Source organism: Chelonia mydas, chromosome 23 (genome assembly GCF_015237465.2).
Source record: "Chelonia mydas isolate rCheMyd1 chromosome 23, rCheMyd1.pri.v2, whole genome shotgun sequence".
Lineage (NCBI taxonomy): Eukaryota > Metazoa > Chordata > Testudines > Cheloniidae > Chelonia > Chelonia mydas.
In genome coordinates, this window is record NC_051263.2 from 3,050,499 (window position 1) to 3,068,837 (window position 18,339).

Sequence of the window (18,339 nt, forward strand, 5' to 3'; positions counted from 1 at the left end):
TTTTCAGAGGTTCTCTCTTTTTATTTAAAGAAAGAGTAACCAAGCGGGCCAAAGTCCTCCCTTTACAGGGGGGAAGGTCATATAAATATATAGTCCCTGACGTAGGCAGAAGGTTGAGGAGTTTAAGGTCACTTCCCCTTTAAGCAGGGATTCCCATGAGTTGGGTTCCTGGCCCTAGAGAGAAGTGGTAAAGCTCACAGCACATTTGAACAGCCTCGAACTGTGGGGGGAACCAAAGGGCTGGTTAGTTACAGTCATCTGGATTTGGGGTGTGGGGAGGTCAGGTGCAGCCCTTGGGACAGAAGCTGATGCAGGGACATCAGGGCAAGCTGCTCCCCCACCGCTGTGCCCCTTGGGCGATACATGCCAGCCCTGCCACGGAGAGGAAATTGGACTTGGTTTTCCCCTGCCCCTTTCCCACTGGGCTGCAACCTCCCAAACCCGTACAGCACGGGACCACCCCGCCCCTGCTCAGGCAGCTGGCTAGAGCAGAACGGTTCCTGTGCTCCGGACCGCAGCATCCCGAGCCATCCACGTCCCGGCCCTGGGCTGCAGCTGGGAGCCTAAATGACCAACACGGCCCCAAGGCTGGTAGCATTCCAACACAGGGAAAGGCCATCCCAGCTTGGGACATCTACTCCCCCAAGCTGTGCCCTGCAGAGATGAGGGACGCCCCGTCCGCCCCAGCAGGACTGTCCCCTCCAGTCAGCTCCTCTGGGCTTTGGCCGTTCCTAGTTATAAGTCAATGGGGCTTCCACGCTTTCTGCTGGCCGCTCCAGCGCCCGTTTGCTCCGACCCTTGGGAAGTTTGGGTTTGTTTTTTCCCCAGGTGGCCTGAGATATTAGGACCCGGGAGGCTCTGGGGAGAGTCCGGCATCAGTCCTGAGGTCACTGGGCTTTGGCTGCACAGACTGGACGCTCCCATCCGGCCAGCCTCTGATTGCATCGTCTCTCCCCCAGCCTTATATTGGTTCCTGAGCAGGAGCCGGGCCGTCGCCCTCAGATGGGGCTTCCTGCTCCTCTCTTTTCAGCTTGTAAACAAAGCAGCTGGAGGCGCTGTGGGATTTGAGGGATGCTGAGCGGATCTGCTGGGGGTGGCTGTCCTCCGCCAGGAGCCGGGAGGTGCTGTCCGTCACCAGGAAAAGACCATAGGCCTCTGGGTTGGGGACGCCATATTTCTTGCCGCAGACCACACACACTGAGGCCGCTGTCATGTGGGCGGGGACGGGGATGGCCTTCTGGTTCGCGAAGGGCTCTTGGAAGGAGACGTAGAGGATGTCCTGAGAGAAGGAGAGGGGGAAAAATAATAAATCAAGCAGTCCAGAGGCTATGGTGATGGGCACCCTCTACATACCATAGACAGATCAGATTACAGAGAGAGTGGGTAGGGCACTGAACTGGGACTCTCAAGATCTGGGCTCTATTCCTGCTGAGTGATCTTGGACAAGTCCTGTCCCCGCTCTGTGCCTCAGTTTCCCCGCCCACCCTTTGTCTAGGTCGGAGGCGCAAAGGAGCACTCAAGGACGATAAGGCCATTGCGGAGAAACTAAATGAATTCTTTGCATCGGTCTTCACGGCTGAGGATGTGAGGGAGATTCCCAAACCTGAGCCATTCTTTTTAGGTGACAGATCTGAGGAACTGTCCCAGATTGAGACGTCATGAGAGGAACAAACTGATAAATTAAACAGCAATAAGTCACCGGGACCAGACGGTATCACCCAAGAGTTCTGAAGGAACTCAAATGTGAAATTGCAGAACTACTAATTGTCGTCTGTAACCGATCATTTAAATCCGCTTCTGTACCAGATGACTGGAGGGTAGCTAATGTGACACAATTTTTAAAAAGGGCTCCAGAGGTGACCAAGGGCGATCCAGTGGACACAGAGTACTTAGATTTTCAGAAAGCCTTTGACAAGGTCCCTCACCAAAGGCTCTTACGCAAAGTAAGCTGCCACGGGATAAGAGGCCAGGTGCTCTCATGGATCGGTAACTGGTTAAAAGATAGGAAACAAAGGGTAGGTATAAATGGTCAGTTTTCAGAACGGAGAGAGGTAAATAGTGGTGTCCCCCAGGGGTCTGTACTGGGACAAATGCTGTTCAACATATTCATAAATGATCTGGGACAAGGGGTAAACAGTGAGGTGGCAAAATTTGCAGACGATACAAAATTACTGAAGATAGTTAAGACCCAGGCAGAGTGCGAAGAGCTACAAAAGGATCTCTCAAAACTGGGGGACTGGGCAACAAAATGGCAGATGAAATTTAATGTTGATAAATGCAAAGTAACGCACACTGGAAAGTGTAATCCCAACTCTACATATACAATGATGGGGTCTAAATGAGCTGTTACCACTCCAGAGAGAGATCTCGGAGTCAGTGTGGAGAGTTCTCTGAAAACATCCACTCAATGTGCAGCGGCCGTCGAAAAAGCCAACAGAATGTTGCGAATAATTAAGAAAGGGAGAGAGAATAGGACAGAAAATATCATGTTGCCTCTATATAAATCCATGGTATGCCCACAGCTTGAATACTGCCATATGTATACGCCCACTGCCATATGTATATGCCCACAGCTTGAATACTGTGCAGATGTGGCCGTCCCATCTCAAAAAAGATATATTGGAATTGGAAAAGGTTCAGAAAAGGGCAACAAAAATGATTAGGGGTATAGAACGGCTTCCGTATGAGGAGAAATTAATAAGACTGGGACTTTTCAGCTTGGAAAAAGAGATGGCTAAGGGGGGATATGATTGAGGTCTATAAAATCATGACTGGTGTAGAGAAAGTCAATAAGGAAGTGTTGTTTACTACTCATAACACAAGAACTAGGGGGTCACCAAATGAAATTAATAGGCACCAGGTTTAAAACAAACAAAAGGAAGTACTTCTTCACACAACGCACAGTCAACCTGTGGAACTCCTTGCTAGAGGATGTTGTGAAGGCCAAGACCATAACAGGGTTAAAAAAAGAGCTAGATAAATTCATGGAGGATAGGTCCATCAGTGGCGATTAGCCAGGCTGGGCAGGGATGGTGTCCCTAGCCTCTGTTTGCCAGAAGCTGGGAATGGGTGACTGGGGATGGATCACTCGATGATTCCCTGTTCTGTTCATTCCCTCTGGGGCACCTGGCATTGGCCACTGTCAGAGGACAGGATACTGGCCTAGACGGACCCTTGGTCTGACCCAGTAGGGCCGTTCTTATGTCTATTTAGAGTGTCAGCTCTTTGGAGCAGGAGCTGCCTCTGACTGTGCAGCACCTGGCACAACAGGGGCCCCCCATCTCAACTGAGGCCTCCAGGTGCTATGTGTATATACGCAAGGGAAGACACATGGCTGGTAGCTACACTCAAATTCAGCTCTTCGGGGCTTGCCTCTAGGTGGGTTGCTCATATAAACGGGATGGCGGGAGAGGCTAAAACTCAGACCCCTCTGTTCCAAAAGCACTGGCGATGAAGGAGAATCTCCCTTCACTTTTAGCGTTGGGTCTATGACACACACACAGCGGAGCAATTCCATCTCCGTGCGGAGGGGGGAAGAGGAATGCCGCAGAAACATCCGCGACAGCTCATTGTAACACCCAGAAGCTTGTTAGTCCTTCCAGCCCAAGGGACTTCTCCAAAATATGGGTCAGTAGCACGCTTGACCCTGGACTTGTCACTCCGGTTTATGGGCAAGCATGTGGTGCTGATCAGCCCCTGAGGTAGGGGGCACCCATCCGGAGTGCACAGCTATTCGCTAGCTTATCTACATGTTCTGCAACACACTGAGAACCCACCTCTCCATAGTATTAAGCACTTTGGGATTGGTTCATTGGCATCCCAGATTCCCAGTTCACGCACCTGTTGCACGCAGCTCGCTCTCCCTCCTGTCTTTTTTCCTACTCGCTACGCATTTGACACGTTTACAAGGCGACCGGGAATTCATGCTTTCGTTCGCTGCTGCGGGTCCTTGCTCAGAATAAACTGACGATCCCATTTTTCACGGATGGGGAAACTGAGTCACGGAGAGGCGAAGGGACGGACCCCAAAGGTCACCCAGCACGTCAGGGCCAAAGAACCCAGGAACCCTGGCTCCCTGTCCCGCCCTGTTGTAATCAGTAGACCACGCCAGAGGCCGGTATAGAACCCAGCAGCCCCCTGAGCCCCCCGTTAGAGCCGTGACCTCCCAGAGCAGCCGGCCCTACCTGGGAGCGGCACCGGCTGTGTTGGTTGTGGTGGATGGTACGCCGACGTTGCCACTGGTGGATGGAGTCCTGCGCTTCTAGGCTGATTTGCCGGGTCACCATGGCCGACTGGAAGTTGCTGATGTGGTAAAGAGCCCCGAACCAGGTGGTGAGGTAGTAGCCGCCTGCAGGAGGGGTGGGGAGGAATGCGGGGCTCAGACGTCAGGGGCCCGGGGGCATGCCCGTCACCGCTAGGGGCTGGCGCGCAGAGAGGATAAAGGGACTACGACTGGTGCCGGTGAAGGGAGACCTGCCCCCCTACAGTCTCCGTGGCCTGTTTGCTTCTCACGCGCTGTCCTGAGCTGCAAGGCAGCCGGGTGGCGCCAGCTTCCCCCCTGAGCCCCGCGAGGCCCCACCAGCTCAGCTCAGCCAAGGAGCCATCGGGGGGCTGCGGGTGTGTGCCACCCAGGCACTGCTGACCAGGGCACGGCTCGACTGGGGAGAGCGGGAAAACGCTCAGCACCCGCTTTCCAACCCCACGAGCCACTGGGTCGGCCAGCCCGGCTGCAGGCTCACCCCTAGCGGGGGCATCCACAGACAGCCTGCGGGTCCCCAGCCCGGCTGGGGAAGGACGGGGTCAGGGCTCTGACCTTCTCCCTGCAGCTGGCTGGGGTCCAGCAGCTCCATCATGTACTCGACGTCCAGCTGCACCGAGACGATGTCGCACTTCACCAGGACGTAGGTCAGGACAGGCAGGAAGTCGTCCGCCCCGTAGACCTCTGAGCAGAGAGAGACAGGCGGTGAGAACGCCCCCCTTGGGGCCAGTCCCAATTCCCCGGGGTTGGGAGGGTTCGATCCCACCCCCTGCAGGGGCAAGTCCCAATACCCACGGGGGGGAAGGGAGGGGGCGGGGAGACTGATTCCATCCACCCTGGAGTGGCCAGTTCCAATACCCTGTGTGTGTGGGGGGGGGGGGGGGGGGGGGGGGGGGGCTCGATCCCACCCCTTGCGGGGCCAGTCCCAATACCCCTGGTGGGGGGAGGGTTTGATTCCCCGCCACCCCCAGCGGCCAGTCCCAGTACCCTGGGGAGGGGCTCGAGCCCACCTCCTGCAGGGGCCAGTCCCAATACCCCAAGTTACGGGATGTCCACAGTACCCCACACAATCCCCCCCCAAAACAGAGACCCATCAAGGCTGGGGGGCAGAGATGGCAGCTCAGGAACACTTCACAGGGGCAGGGGGAGACAGGGCTGTCTCAGGGAGGGTGTAGGATGCCATCTTTGGGGGCTGGGGGGCAGCTAAGTGGGGTCCCATGCGGTAGCAGGGGTTCCCCAGGACCTGGGTGCAGGTTTCCCTGGCAGCCTCGTGCCGCCCCCGCCCCCCCACCCCAGCCAGCCTCCCCTACCCTTGCCACCCGTGCCGTGGTTCATGGCCTCGTAGATCAGCTTGCAGGCCTTGAGCAGCTGGGCCTCCTTCTTCTTGGGCGAGTAGGCCTGGTGCATCTGGACCAGCTTGGCCTGGATGCGCTCGAGGGCCGGGGCGTCGGGGACGTTGGCCGTCACCCCCAGCTCCGCCAGGCTCTGGCGGCCCATGGTCAGCTGGTGGTCGCGCAGCTTCTGCAGACTCCCATCCCGGCTGTGAAACTCCAGGAGCTGGCCGTAGATGCAGTCCCGCAGCGGCTTCAGGACACACTTGTACAGGGCCGTCTCCACCAGGGAGCCTGTGGGGGGGGGACGGGGACGGAGAGAGGGGGTCAAGCCGGGGGGCGTCTGGCACAGGGCAAGAGCTCGGGGGCCCCGGATCAGGAACCTCGTCTCCATTGGGCCTGCTACATGGGGTCAGGCAACTGGGGCTGGGGCCCTGGAGGGCAGAGGAAGCTGCACAAGTGACGAGGGAAGGGGAGTTCAGTGGTTAGGGCAGGGGGGGCTGGGAGCCAGGACTCTTGGGTTCTCTCCCAGCTCGGGGAGGGGAGTGGGGTCGAGTGGTTAGAGCAGGGGAGGCTGGGAGCCTGGACTCCTGGGTTCTCTCCCCAGCTCGGGGAGGGGAGTGTGATACCACACACACCAACCCCAGAGCACTTTGTTCTCTCCCTTAAAGCATCGCTAACCCTGCACCCTGCCCTGCCCCGTCTGGTGGAGCTGGGACCCGTTATCCGCTGCCCCGCCCGAGCCGCCCCCCTTCCCTGCCTGGCTCCCCGGCCCTGGCACCAAGCTGTCCTCCCCCAGGAGCGAGGGGAGCCTCTGGGCCCCCCCCCCCAGCACCAAGGGGCCAGGCCCGGTTCCCCTTTAAGAGCTGTCCTCTGGCCCCCCCCAGTCCCCCCCCAGCTTCCTGCTCAGGCGTTCACTGACACCCCGGAGCCAGGGCGGATGCTGCAGCGGGTTGGGGGGCGGTTTGACCACAGTGGCCTTTCCGGCTGCATTTACAGACAGCGCTTCCTGGAGGGGCTATTTATAACCCTGGGGCGGGGGGGGGGGTCCCCCGCTACTAGCTTACCCGTGACAGCCTCCATCTTGGGGGGGCGGGGGAAATCTAGTCGGGGCCCTTCCCCCCACCAATTGCCTGAGCCAACCCTGCCCCTGCCCCAAGATCGGGGGGGGAGTCTGGGCAACCTCCCCCCCCGGGCCCCAGCGCGTCTCACCCCCACCCCAGGGATGGAAGCATGTGGGGGGTGGTAAATGACTGGGGGTGGGAAATGACGGGGAGCAGGCTGGACCAAAGCGGTGACCTTAAGGTGGGATCCACTGAGCCAGCCCCCCACCTCCCCCACCGCCTTGAGAATTCCTCACATGGGGGAGGACGTCTCTCTTCTTCTGTATCCCGTACCCAGCCCCCAGCCCGCCCCCATCCTGCCGCCCCCCCCATACCCAGCCACCCCCATCCTACTGCCCCCCCGTACCCAGCCCCCAGCCACTGCCCCCCACATCTTGAACCCAAAACCCAGCTCCCAGATGCCTCCCCTCCCCCAGCTCACAGACGACCCTACCCCCTTGAGCCCAATGCCCAGTTCCCAGCTGACGCCCCTCACCCCTTTGAGTCCCCCCTAGCCAGCGGACGCCCCCCGCCCCGTACCCAGGTCCACGTCCTCGAGGTCCCCGTACTCCCAGGCGTCCTGCAGCTCCGAGCTCTCGCACAGGTAGCCCTTGAGGCTGCTCATCGTCTGGCGGATCTCCTGCAGCAGGTCGGTGCTGGTGGGGTGCCGGGCCGCCCCGCCCCGCAGCACGTGCCCCACGAAGTTCTGCACCAGGCCCCCGACGTAGGAGGCCGGCTCCTGCGTCAGCTCCTGGACCCGCTTGGCCAGCCGGCGCTCGGCCGAGAGGAAGCTGGTCAGGGCGCTGCCCACGGCCGACAGCCGGTGCAGGACCCGGCCTGACAGCGCGGCTGACTGGTGCTTCTTGCGGGGCGTGGCCGGGTGGGCGTCGGGCTCCTCTTCCACGCTGCTGACCGACAGCGAGTCCAGCTCGGGGATGGGCGGCAGGAGCAGGCTGTCCCGGGCGCCCAGCAGCGAGGACTCCGAGTGGGACTTCTTCAGCGCCCAGGGGGCGTCCAAGGCCCCCTCGATCCAAGAGACCCGGTGCGGGGAGGCCGGGCCCTCCTGCCTCTCGGTCGGCGGCGGGGACACCTGGTCCTCCGACATGTTCCAGGCCGGACGGCGTAGTAGCAGTTTCCGTTTCACCGAGGCCGGTGGGGCATCGCCTGCTAGGGGGGAGACGGGGGGAGGGCGCTGAGGGGTTGGCGTCTTGCTCACCCAGTGGCAGCCCCCTAGAGCGCGGCTCACGCCCTTTGCACCACGCAGAGCCCCCCCCCGGAGCGTTATCCCAGGATAACAACCTACTACAAGGCTCGGCGCAAAAGGGAGCAACTCCTTTGTGTCTAGCTGGCCACTAGGGGCTATGGGGTGAGGAATTTACACCCCCTCCCTACCCCTGATCCTGAGTGCAGGGCAATTCCGCCCCCCAGGAGCCTGCAATTTGGGGGGTGGGGGACGACCCCTGTGGGAGAGGAGAAAGGGAGCGGCCTAGGCATGAAGTCTGAGCCAGGATGGGCGTGTTACACAGATGCCCCAACGCCATTGAGTCCCAGCACACACTCGCCCCCCAAGCCCGATCCCAACACCTCCACCCCCAAACTGGTAGGCCACTGGCGCTTACCTTTGCCCGGCTCCCCCTCCTTCCCGGGCTCCAGGGCTCCCAACTGGCCCATCTCGGCGTCGGCAGGCGCCGGCGGCTTGTCCAACAGGCCAGGGCCCTGCCCGTTTTTCAGCCGGATGGTGCCCCCTCTCTCGGGCAGGTGGAACGGGGGCGGCACCCCAGCGGGGAGCCAGCCCTCGCTGCTGTGCTCCGACAGGAAGAGAGGGTTGATGATGAAGAGCGCCCCGTCCTCTGACGTCACCCGGATGCAGCAGGCCGGGCCGCTCATCTCCGGGGCGTTGGGGGACTCGGGGCTGGACCCCATGTTCTCTTCCTCCTCCTCGCCTGTGGCCGACGGCTTAAAGGGAGGACTCCAGAACCCTGCCGGGGACACCGGGCAGCAGGAGACAGACATGAGTGCCTGGGCAGATGTAACCCAGCTTGGGGGCGGGGGGGTCAGCGCTGTGTGCTGAGGGTAGGACACAGGTACCTTTCCTGCCCCACTGTCATGCTCTGGGGCTTACTAGTTAAAGTGGGGTGGGGTGGGGTGGGGAGGGCTGGGAACCAGGACTCCTGGGTTCTATCCCCAGCTCTGGAAGAGGAGTGGGGTCCAGTGGTTAGAGCAGGGGGGCTGGGAGCCAGGATTCCTGGGTTCTCTCATCCGGCTGCATACAGAGGTCGAACATTGAGCGCCTCTACCCACGAGGCGACCTGACCCCATTCCTCCCTCGCCCCCGAGTGAGGGTGTCTGGCTTCCTCGCGGAGGCCCTGGCTGGGGGTGAAATTGCCCGCGGGCGGAGCACTCACTCATGCCCAGGGCCGCACAGCTGTTCAGCTCGGCCCTGCCGAGGTGTTGCAAGGCGGCCGGGAGCCGCAGCGGGAGGGGCAGCACGTCCCTGCAAGCAAGAGAGACCAGGAGCCAGTTAGCGGAGGGCTGTAGGGAGAAGGGGCAGTGCAGGAAGGACCCTCCCGATGCCCGCACTGGCCAGGGTCCTGCCCTCCTGGCACCATCCAGCCCCCCGCACCAGACGCCCGCACTGGCCAGGGCCCTGGAGTGGAAGAAGCAGGGGTGCTGCAGGGGAGGGGCATGCCCCATGCTGGGTGGCTGCAGGAGGAAGTCACCGTGGCCACCCTGCCCCCACCCCCGCAGCTTCCTCAAACCCAGGCAAGCACCCATAAATTGCACTTCCCGGAATGCTGGGCTAGGGGTCGGGGAATGCCCCCACCCCTGAAGAGTGCCCCCATCACACACTCACATCCCCTCTGCGAGGGGGCTTTTCACCTGATGAGTGGGGTGGGGGCAGGTTATTGGGTCTTTAAAAGGGAGTGGAGTGGGGAATCAGGAATCCTGGCTCCCAGACTCCCTTCTGTAACCACTAGACCCCACTCCCTTCCCAGAGCTGGGGTAGAACCCAGGAGTCCTGGCTCCCAGCCCATAACTGATAGAGGCAAAGGCCTAGCCCTGGAGACAGGAGAGCAGAGACTCAGGGAAAGTGTCACCTGCACGTTCCCACCCCTGACCCAGCCCCGCTCACCTGCTCACGGAGAGGAAGGCGACCAGTTCCAGGAGCCCCAGGAAACGCAGTTGGGACCCTTCCAGGGAAACAGCTGGAAGAGAGAGAGATGGGGTCTGAGAGACAGAGCGGGGCCCCAGTGCAGCCTAGGTGCTGGGGGCGGTGGAGAAGGGGAGGGCTGGGAGGTTGCAGGGGGCTTGCCCAGTAGCAGAAACTGGCTGGAAGTTTTCCTCAGTCAGGAGATTCTCTTGAGCTCTTAAGAAGTGGCTTGTTCTGGGGTGGGGCACGTCCCAGGCCAGGCCAGTTCCAAAGGTTGAGTGTGTGTATGTGTGGGTGGATCTGAGTGACAGGGCCTCCAGTGCCAGACCCCCCTCCCCAGTCTGTGCTCCCCATAGCACCAGACTGCCAGAAACACTCCCCGATCCCATGTCCCCGATGGGGAATCAGAGGCTCCAAGAAATGAAGAAACAAGGTGATGCAGAGAGTCCATGGCAGAGCAGGAAAGGAACCCAGGAGTCCTGGCTCCCAGCCTCCTGCTCTACTCACTAGACCCCACTCCCCTCCCAGAGCTGGGGAGGGGACCCAGGAGTCCTGACACCAAGCCACCTCCCCACTCTAACCACTAGACAGTGGTTCTCAAACTTTTTTTTTCCCACGTACCACTTGAAAATCCTGAAGGTCTCGGCGGACCACTTAATGATCTTTCCAAATGTTGTTTGTACCGTTAGCTAACTATTGCAACGCGCTTTGGATAAAAGCGCTATATTAAAAAAAAACTTAATAATAACTAACTATTTTTGTTCTACAAATAAAAGCCCACGACTCATATTTTCATATCAATAGTTTTACCTTTCTAATGCGAGCTGGGGCTGGGAAGGAGGGGGAGGGGTGTCTCACCCTCTCTCCCCTGCCGCGGCAGCCCCCGAGCTGGGGCTGGGAAGGAGCGGGGCTCTCACCCTCTCTCCCCTGCCGCAGCAGCCCCCGAGCTGGGGCTGGGAAGGGAGGGGGTCTCACACTCTCTCCCCTGCCGCGGCAGCCCCCGAGCTGGGGCTGGGAAGGAGCGGGGCTCTCACACTCTCTCCCCTGCCGCAGCAGCCCCCGAGCTGGGGCTGGGAAGGGAGGGGGTCTCTCCCTCTCTCCCCTGCCGTGGCAGCCCCCGAGCTGGGGCTGGGAAAGGGCGGGGGGGAGGGGGGTCTCTTCCCAGCAGCCACAGCCCTGGAGCTGGGGAAAGTTGCCTCTTTCTCTGGCCGCTGCAGCCTTGCATGTCCCAAATTCCCCCCACCCCCTCTTCTCACCCCACTGCTCCCTCCGACCTACCCCCTATCCTCCCCAAGGCCACCACCTCACCTTACATGTGCGTCTGCGCAGCTCCACTAATTCGGTGGGTGGCCCGTCAGTCTCTCGTGTGCGGCCGCCCAGGGAATAGGGGCCCAGGGCAGTCCTTAGAGGGAACTATCCGTGGACCGCCTGAATGGAGTTCGCGGACCACTGGTGGTCCATGGACCACAGTTTGAGAACCTCTGCACTAGACCCCACTCCCCTCCCTGAGCTGGGAAGAGAGCCCAGGACTCCTGACACCCAGCCACCTCCCTGCTCTAACCACTAGACCCCATTCCCCTCCCAGAGCTGGGGAGAGAACCCAGGAGTCCTGGCTCCCAGCCCCCCCCTGCTCTAACCACTATCTGGCACTGTTCGGCACTCATTTAAATCAGGTACAAGCCTGGGCTATTTCCTGACTCTCCCAGCTCTGGTCTGCACTGACGCCTCAGGGGCAAGACCGAGGCCCTGGCTGGCTCCAGGGTGGCCGTACCGCGATCTGTTCCCTTCAGGACTGCCCTGAGTAACCCCATCGCCCCCCCCGCCCCCGCCGCACCAGGCACAGAACACGTCTGCAGCAGAGATCAGCAGAGATAAGCCGCCCCGGTTCTTCCCAGAAGCAAGGAGGAAGCTACGACAGGCTGCCCTGATGCCAGCGCAGGGTGGGGGTGCGGGCACGGCTGGGGCCTTCACATCACTGACCCTGGGGCTGATGGAGTTTCTGGCTGGGGATAGAACCCAAGAGCCCGGGGGCGGGGGGGATTTTTCTATCCACCTGCTTGACCTTGGGCCCAGACTTGCCATCACTCCGTGTCTCAGTTTCCCCCCAGTCAGCTCTGCACCAAGCTAAGCTCTGCCCCTTCTCCACCTCCAGCAGCTGCCTCCTCTCCCCATCACAGCCCCCCACCCTTCCAACACCCCCAGCCACGAGGATCTGTCCACAACCTGCAACCCCCCCTGGACTGCCAAGCCAGATGCACCTTTGAGAGAAACCTGGCAGGAGCACCGGACAGGGAGCTCGGACACCTGGGTTCCATCCATCCTCGGCTCCTTCACCAGGAAGAAGGAAAGGGGTTGATGGAGGAAAAGGAGTTCCTTGCTGGGAATGGGAATCCAGGAGTCCTGGGTTCAATCCCCTCCCTTCCGCTCTCCATCTGAGCTTGGGCCAAGAGCTGTCATCTTCCTGTGCCTCAGTTTACGCCATCTATCCTAAAAATGGAGATGATTTAACCTCCCCACTAAGATGTCTTAAATGGGGGAAACTGAGGCACAGAAAGGGGAACAGAGTTGCTCAAGGCTACATAGTGAGTTAGGAGAAAGAGGGCCAGGAGTCCTGACTCCCAGCCCACGCCCTGGTCTAACCACTAGACCTCACTCCTCTCCCAGCACCGGGGATAGAACCCAGGAGTCCTGGCTCCCAGCCCCCCCTGCTCTAACCACTAGACCCCACTCCCCTCCCAGAGCTGGGGAGAGAACCCAGGAGTCCTGGCTCCCAGCCCCCTTGCTCTAATCACTTGACTGAACTCCTCCCTAGCTGGGAGCTGCCCTTTCCTGCCCCACATACCTCACCAAGGAAGCATGAGCTGGGCAGGGGCGAAGCTCAGAGCCTGGTGCTGAAACCCAGAGCAGCATTACTATTGGGAGCAGCCGGCTGCGTCCTGGGGGGGTGGGTGGGTCTAGCCCCTCCCCGGGGTCCCCGGCATGGCATCAGATCCTTCCCCCTCCAGGCTTTTGCGATAGCTGGGGCCCTTCCCTTTTCTTGTTTAGCAGGAGGAAACGACATCACCGACCTCAGAACTTTATGGGCTGGTTGTATCATCCAGCTGTTGTCAAGGCAGTGGGGACTAGAGGTTAGAGCAGGAAAAACTGATGTCCGGACTCCTGGGTTCCACCCCCAGCTCGGGGAGGGAAGCGGGGTCTACTGGTCAGAGCAGGGGGCTGGGCGTCAGGACTCCCGGGTTCCATCCCTGGCTCCGCTGACGTGCTGCGAGAGCCCAGACAGGTGGCTCCCGGGGGCTGGGGCGCCGGCTGACCCCTCTGCAATGAGCCCAGCCGCTGCCCCGACCTACCCGAGCCGCTCTCCTTGATGTGGAAACGGCAGACGGCTCCGGCTTGGTGCCCCTCTCCGCTGCTCTGCACCGACAGCACCTTGAGCTCCCCGCTCCCCGCGCCGGTCACCAGGAACGTCTGGGGAGGGGAGAGAGTTCGGCAGGTTTGGAAGGGAGCCGGCTGGTGGGTCTGGGTGAGGGCCCCAGGGCCTGTCTCTGGAGGCCGGTTTGTGGGGTCCCAAGCGGAGACGGGGGTGGGGGGGGGCAGTCTGGCTCTCTCCATGCCCCACAGGGCCTTGGTTTGTCCCCGAAGCTTGCAGTCTGACCCCTGCCTGCCAGGAACGGTGCTAATGGCAGCCCCAGGGCGTTAGCCACCTCAGTGCCAGCCCTCCCCGGGGCCGGAGGGAGGAAAAGGGGATGGTGTAGCCCCTAGCCCCCCAGCCGTCTCCTTACAGCCCCGCCCACCTTCCAGCTTCACCCCTGCACACCTTACGGCCCCGCCCACCTTACAGCTCCACCCCCCGGTCCACCTTAAAGCCCTGCCCACCTTCCAGCCCCACCCAGCCACCTCCTTACAGCCCCGCCTACCTTCCAGCTTCACCCCCACCCACCTTACAGCTCCACCCCTGTCCACCTTAAAGCCCTGCCCACCTTCCAGCTTCACCCCCGCCCACCTTCCAGCCCCAGCCCCGCCCACCTTCCAGCCCCGCCCCGCCCACCTTCCACACCCGCCCCCCTTCCAGCCCCGCCCCCGCCCACCTTCCAGCCCCGCCCCCGCCCACCTTCCAGCCCCGCCCACCTTCCAGCCCCACCCCTGCCCACCTTCCAGCCCCGCCCACCTTCCAGCCCCACCCCTGCCCACCTTCCAGCCCCGCCCACCTTCCAGCTCCAGCCCCGCCCACCTTCCAGCTCCAGCCCCGCCCACCTTCCAGCCCCGCCCCCGCCCACCTTCCAGCCCCGCCCACCTTCCAGCTCCACCCCGCCCACCTTCCAGCCCCACCCCGCCCACCTTCCAGCCCCGCCCACCTTCCAGCCCCGCCCCCGCCCACCTTCCAGCCCCGCCCCCGCCCACCTTCCAGCTCCGCCCACCTTCCAGCTCCAGCCCCGCCCACCTTCCAGCCCCGCCCACCTTCCAGCTCCACCCCCGCCCACCTTCCAACCCCGCCCACCTTCCAGCTCCAGCCCCGCCCACCTTCCAGTCCCGCCCACCTTCCAGCTCCACCCTGCCCACCTTCCAGCCCCACCCACCTTCCAGCTCCACCCCGCCCACCTTCCAGCTCCACCCCGCCCACCTTCCAGCCCCATTACCTCCTTACAGCCCCTCCCACCTTCCAGCTCCACCCCCCATCCACCTTACAGCACGGCCCACCTTCCAGCTCCACCCCCATCCACCTTACAGCCCCGCCCATTTTATAGCTCCCCACACCCACCTTACGGCCCCACCCACCTTACAGCTCCATCCTGCCCACCTTATGGCTCCACCCACCTTACAGCTCCACCCCCACCCACCTTATGGCCCTGCCCACCTTACAGCTCCACCCACCCACCTTATGGCCCCGCCCACCTTCCAGCCCCGCCCCACCCACCCACCTCCTTACTGCCCTGCCCACCTTAGAGCTCCACCCGGCCACCCCCTTATAGCCCTGCACGGTCCCACACCCACTGCCTGCCTCACCGGCCAGCCACTTACCCCAGGCGGCTGCATCCTCAGCAGCTCCGTGGCTTGCTCCGGGCCCAGGCTGAGCAGCTGCCAGAGCCCCTGGGTCAGCAGGAGCCTGTCCAGGATCGTCAGGGGGGGCGAGGGCGGGTCTCCCGCCGGGGCCTGGCACTGGCCATTCTGCAGCAGACGCTGGAGGCTGCGCACAAACACACGAGAGGCTCTGAAGTGTGGGTGGGCATCAGCCACGCCTTGGGGGTACGTCCAACCAATGAGAGGGTGTGGCGGAGCCTCTGGCTAGCCTCCCATTGGCCGATGCGGCAGCGCTGTCCCGGCTCCTGCTCGTGGAGTTGAATTTAGCGGGGCATGAAAAGCCGTGGCTGGGTGTCCCGGATGCCTAGGTTCTAGCTGGTGGCAGGAGGTCCCAGCCCAGCCCCACAGCTCCTCAGAGCAGGGGGAGGAAGGGTGGTTCTCTACCCCTCTGCCCAAGACACAGACCTCTCTGCACCCATATCTCTGCCTAAGGATCTTAGCAACCACTGGGCCGTCGCTTCAAATACACACGCGTCTAGCATTGAAGGCGCTGGATGGCACTCAGGGCATGTTGGGTCAATCCCCAGCTCCCTGGGTGAGTCACGGCACCCTGCTGTGCCTCAGTTTCCCCACTTGTAAATGAGTGTCACGCCCCTTCTCCTTTGTCTAGTTAGATGGCAAACTCATTGGGGGCAGGAACTGTCTCTTACTATGCGTCTGTGCAGGGCCGGGCACAATGGGGGACCCCTGATATCTGGCGGGGGGGGGCGGGGAGGGGGTGCTGCTGCACTGGCATGACAGGGGGATCCTGATCTTTGTTGGGAAGGGTCTGGGCAGTGCCCAGCACAATGAGGGCCCCAAACTTGGTCAGGGAGGTTGGTGCAGCTCCCAGGATAACAGGATCCCCCCAACCTAAGAGGGATCAGTCCAGGTCCTGGCATCATGCGGGGGCAATCTTGGTTGGGGGGGGGGTTCTGTGCAGCGTCGCCCCCTTTCCCAGGGCTGCTCTGCCCCCAACTTGGATCCGAAACGTTGCCAAATGGATCCAGACGCTACAGAGAATTGCTTCTCCTGGCGCCAAGCTGCGTGTGGGACGGACAGATGTGCACGCAACTCCCCGTCCTCCTGCGAGTGACGCCTACCCAACCCCACTGGGGAAGGAACTCAGCTCCGCCATGGGCTGGCTCCCTCCCTCCACCCACACACCCTTTGTAACGGCTGAAAAAGCCACCCAACCAGGCTTTCTTTCCCCCGCCCCCCATGGCTGATTTCCAGGCCTCTAGGAGCTGGGGGAGGTGAAGGCCCTGCCCTGGGGGGCTCCCCGAAGCCAAGGGTGGGGGGGTTAGAAACTTGCAATGGCCTGAACATGCGTTCAAAGGGCTCCCTGCAAAGTGTATAAACTAGGAAGGGGGGGTCCACACACACTCCACCCCCGGCACTCCAGCCTACACCTCTCCCCCCTGCCCCCCAGACCCTGCATACCCATAAACCTTGAAATCCCATCAAACCCACTCCCAGCTCGACCTGGGAAGCACCCAGACTTGTGCATGGGGAAAAAGCAGAACCACGAATGACTGCTTCCTCCAGGAAGGGAACATATCCTTAGCACTGCCCCTGGGCCTCAGTTTCCCCCATCCACCCCGTCTGGCCCTGGCCTCACTGTCCCCAAACACCCTTTCTTGGGGCCCCCAAAGGAAAAGTTTTGCCATTGGATGTCCTGGACAGCAGAGCGAGGACTGGGACAAGCTGCAAAGCTCAGCACAACCCCACACAGGGGCTGACCAATCCCCCATCCCTCCCACCAAGGGGGCTAGAACCCAGTTCCCTTTGCCCCAAGGGCTCAAACCCCCCTGACTCTCGAGTTACAGGCGAATCCCCATTGACTGGGGGCAGTATAGGGCATATGACACGCAGGAGCAGCCCTGGTGCCATCCAGCAGAGGGCAGTGGTTGCACATGCACTGTCCGAAGCTTGGCTGGATACAGACTCAGTCCCGCCTCAAGGTTTGTTTACCGGCTATCATTGTCCCCAGCCCCCGAAGGATCGACATCTTCTTCAGCAGACAAGTGAGGCATCCTTTATAGCCCGGCAGCTGTAACTAACCCATCAGCAGAGGCGGCTTGCTCAGAAACCCGTGTCCCAGGATTCATTTAGGCGCCAGATCCCTCTGCAAGGGGAGTAAGCAGGAGACAACTTTGTAACGGGGGGGGGGGGGGGCGCATTGTGAGGGGGGTGTTGCCCCCCCTGCCTGCTGCAGTGTTACTCTCACTCGCATTACCCCTTTCAGCCTCTAGGTGTCTCTGCAAAGCAGGGGCCTGTCCCCTGGTTAACAAGAGAGACACAGCGGGCGCGCGAGCTGTGTTGGGGTACATCGCTGCGGGGCGGTTTTCCTCAACGCACCTCTCCTGCTTCCGGAGGACAGTGATTCCATGTGGTGCTACCACTGCCCACGGGCGGGATAACGGGCTCGTAGGATCGGACCCAGCCTGACCCTCTCCGGTCCTAGGCATTGGCTATTCAGCCTGGGAGCGCCTCAGGGCGGGGCCTAGCTCTTCCTGGGGTGCCATGGGCCTTGAGGCACAAACATCAAATAGGGGATGGACGTCTCTGGAGACCGGAGTCCTTTGTTGGTCGTTGGAGCGGGAGCTCCCCCCGACACAGAGCCAACGCCCCTCAGCCTTGCCCTGGACAGGACCCCAGCTGAGTCCTGGCTCCATGGCCCGTGTATCCCTGAGAGCCACCTTCTCCGCTGAAACTCCCTGGCGTCCCCCTTGGCGCATCAGTCTCTAAAGAGCGCTTGGAGAGGGTTAACGGCCCCCTCCTGACCCCTCCATGGGCCTAGCTCCGGGGCGCTTGCTCCCCAGCCGAGCCCGAGGGAGCCTTTCCAATGGGTGCTTGGATCAGGGCCCAGGAGCCCCACTGGGTTTAACACCCCTCCACCCCTCCCACCTGCAAGCCCATATTTCCAAACGGGGCTGCCGGTCTTCAAAACAAACCCAGCGCTGGTTTCAATCCGCTCAGCGAGTCATCCGGGGAGGCAGAATCATCCCCAGGCTTAGTCACTGAGCAATGGCAACCCGCATTTCAGGTCCTCTGCTCTCTCTGGCATCTGGGCACGTTCCAGCATCGCCTCCCCTGCAAGCGGGAGCCCAGAAAGACTCTGGGAATGTACGTGAGATCAGGCTCACAAATCGGTTTGCAATTTAAAAAGCGTATTATGGTAGCAACAAAAGGCCCCAGACAGAGACCGGGGCCCCCCGTCGGGCCGGGCGCTGCCCAGACCCCGACTGAGATCACAGTCCCATTGCATTGGCTTCTGCACAGTCCCAGGGCGAGAGATATCCCCTTGACCCAAAGAGCTTCCACACTCAATGGACAAAGGGTGGGAGGGGAAACTGAGGCATGGAGCAACGACTTGCTGGGGGTCACGCAGCAGAGCTGAGGCCAGAACCTAGCTCTCCTGAACCCCAGCCCCCTGGG

At 61.5% G+C, this 18,339-nt stretch overlaps 2 protein-coding genes across 15 annotated transcripts in view; both read right to left on the reverse strand.

Moving 5' to 3' along the window:
- Positions 1-18,339, reverse strand: part of RINL (Ras and Rab interactor like) — a 22,023-nt gene continuing 3,684 nt past the window's right edge. For 4 of the 14 annotated variants that reach the window (XM_043534824.1, XM_043534826.1, XM_043534821.1 and 1 more), the window contains 11 exons: positions 16,873-17,026; positions 14,860-15,025; positions 13,191-13,308; positions 9,826-9,898; positions 9,098-9,186; positions 8,312-8,671; positions 7,233-7,856; positions 5,569-5,883; positions 4,814-4,942; positions 4,185-4,348; positions 1-1,279 (listed from right to left, as the gene is read on the reverse strand). In XM_043534824.1, coding sequence (XP_043390759.1) covers positions 962-1,279; positions 4,185-4,348; positions 4,814-4,942; positions 5,569-5,883; positions 7,233-7,856; positions 8,312-8,671; positions 9,098-9,186; positions 9,826-9,898; positions 13,191-13,308; positions 14,860-15,025; positions 16,873-16,934 — 2,418 coding nt within the window. In that variant the 5' untranslated portion in view covers positions 16,935-17,026 and the 3' untranslated portion in view covers positions 1-961. Of the gene's footprint in view, positions 1,280-4,184; positions 4,349-4,813; positions 4,943-5,568; positions 5,884-7,232; positions 7,860-8,311; positions 8,672-9,097; positions 9,187-9,825; positions 9,899-13,190; positions 13,309-14,859; positions 15,026-16,872; positions 18,020-18,339 lie in introns of all 14 variants that reach the window. The other 10 variants (XM_043534818.1, XM_037884684.2, XM_037884688.2 and 7 more) reach the window with 8 other exon arrangements.
- The window catches only part of SIRT2 (sirtuin 2), a 23,248-nt gene continuing 16,722 nt past the window's right edge, over positions 11,814-18,339 (reverse strand). Inside the window, exon 16 of the mRNA XM_043534829.1 lies at positions 11,814-11,824. The gene's annotated coding sequence lies outside the window, so the exon portion shown is untranslated. The remainder of the gene's footprint in view (positions 11,825-18,339) is intronic.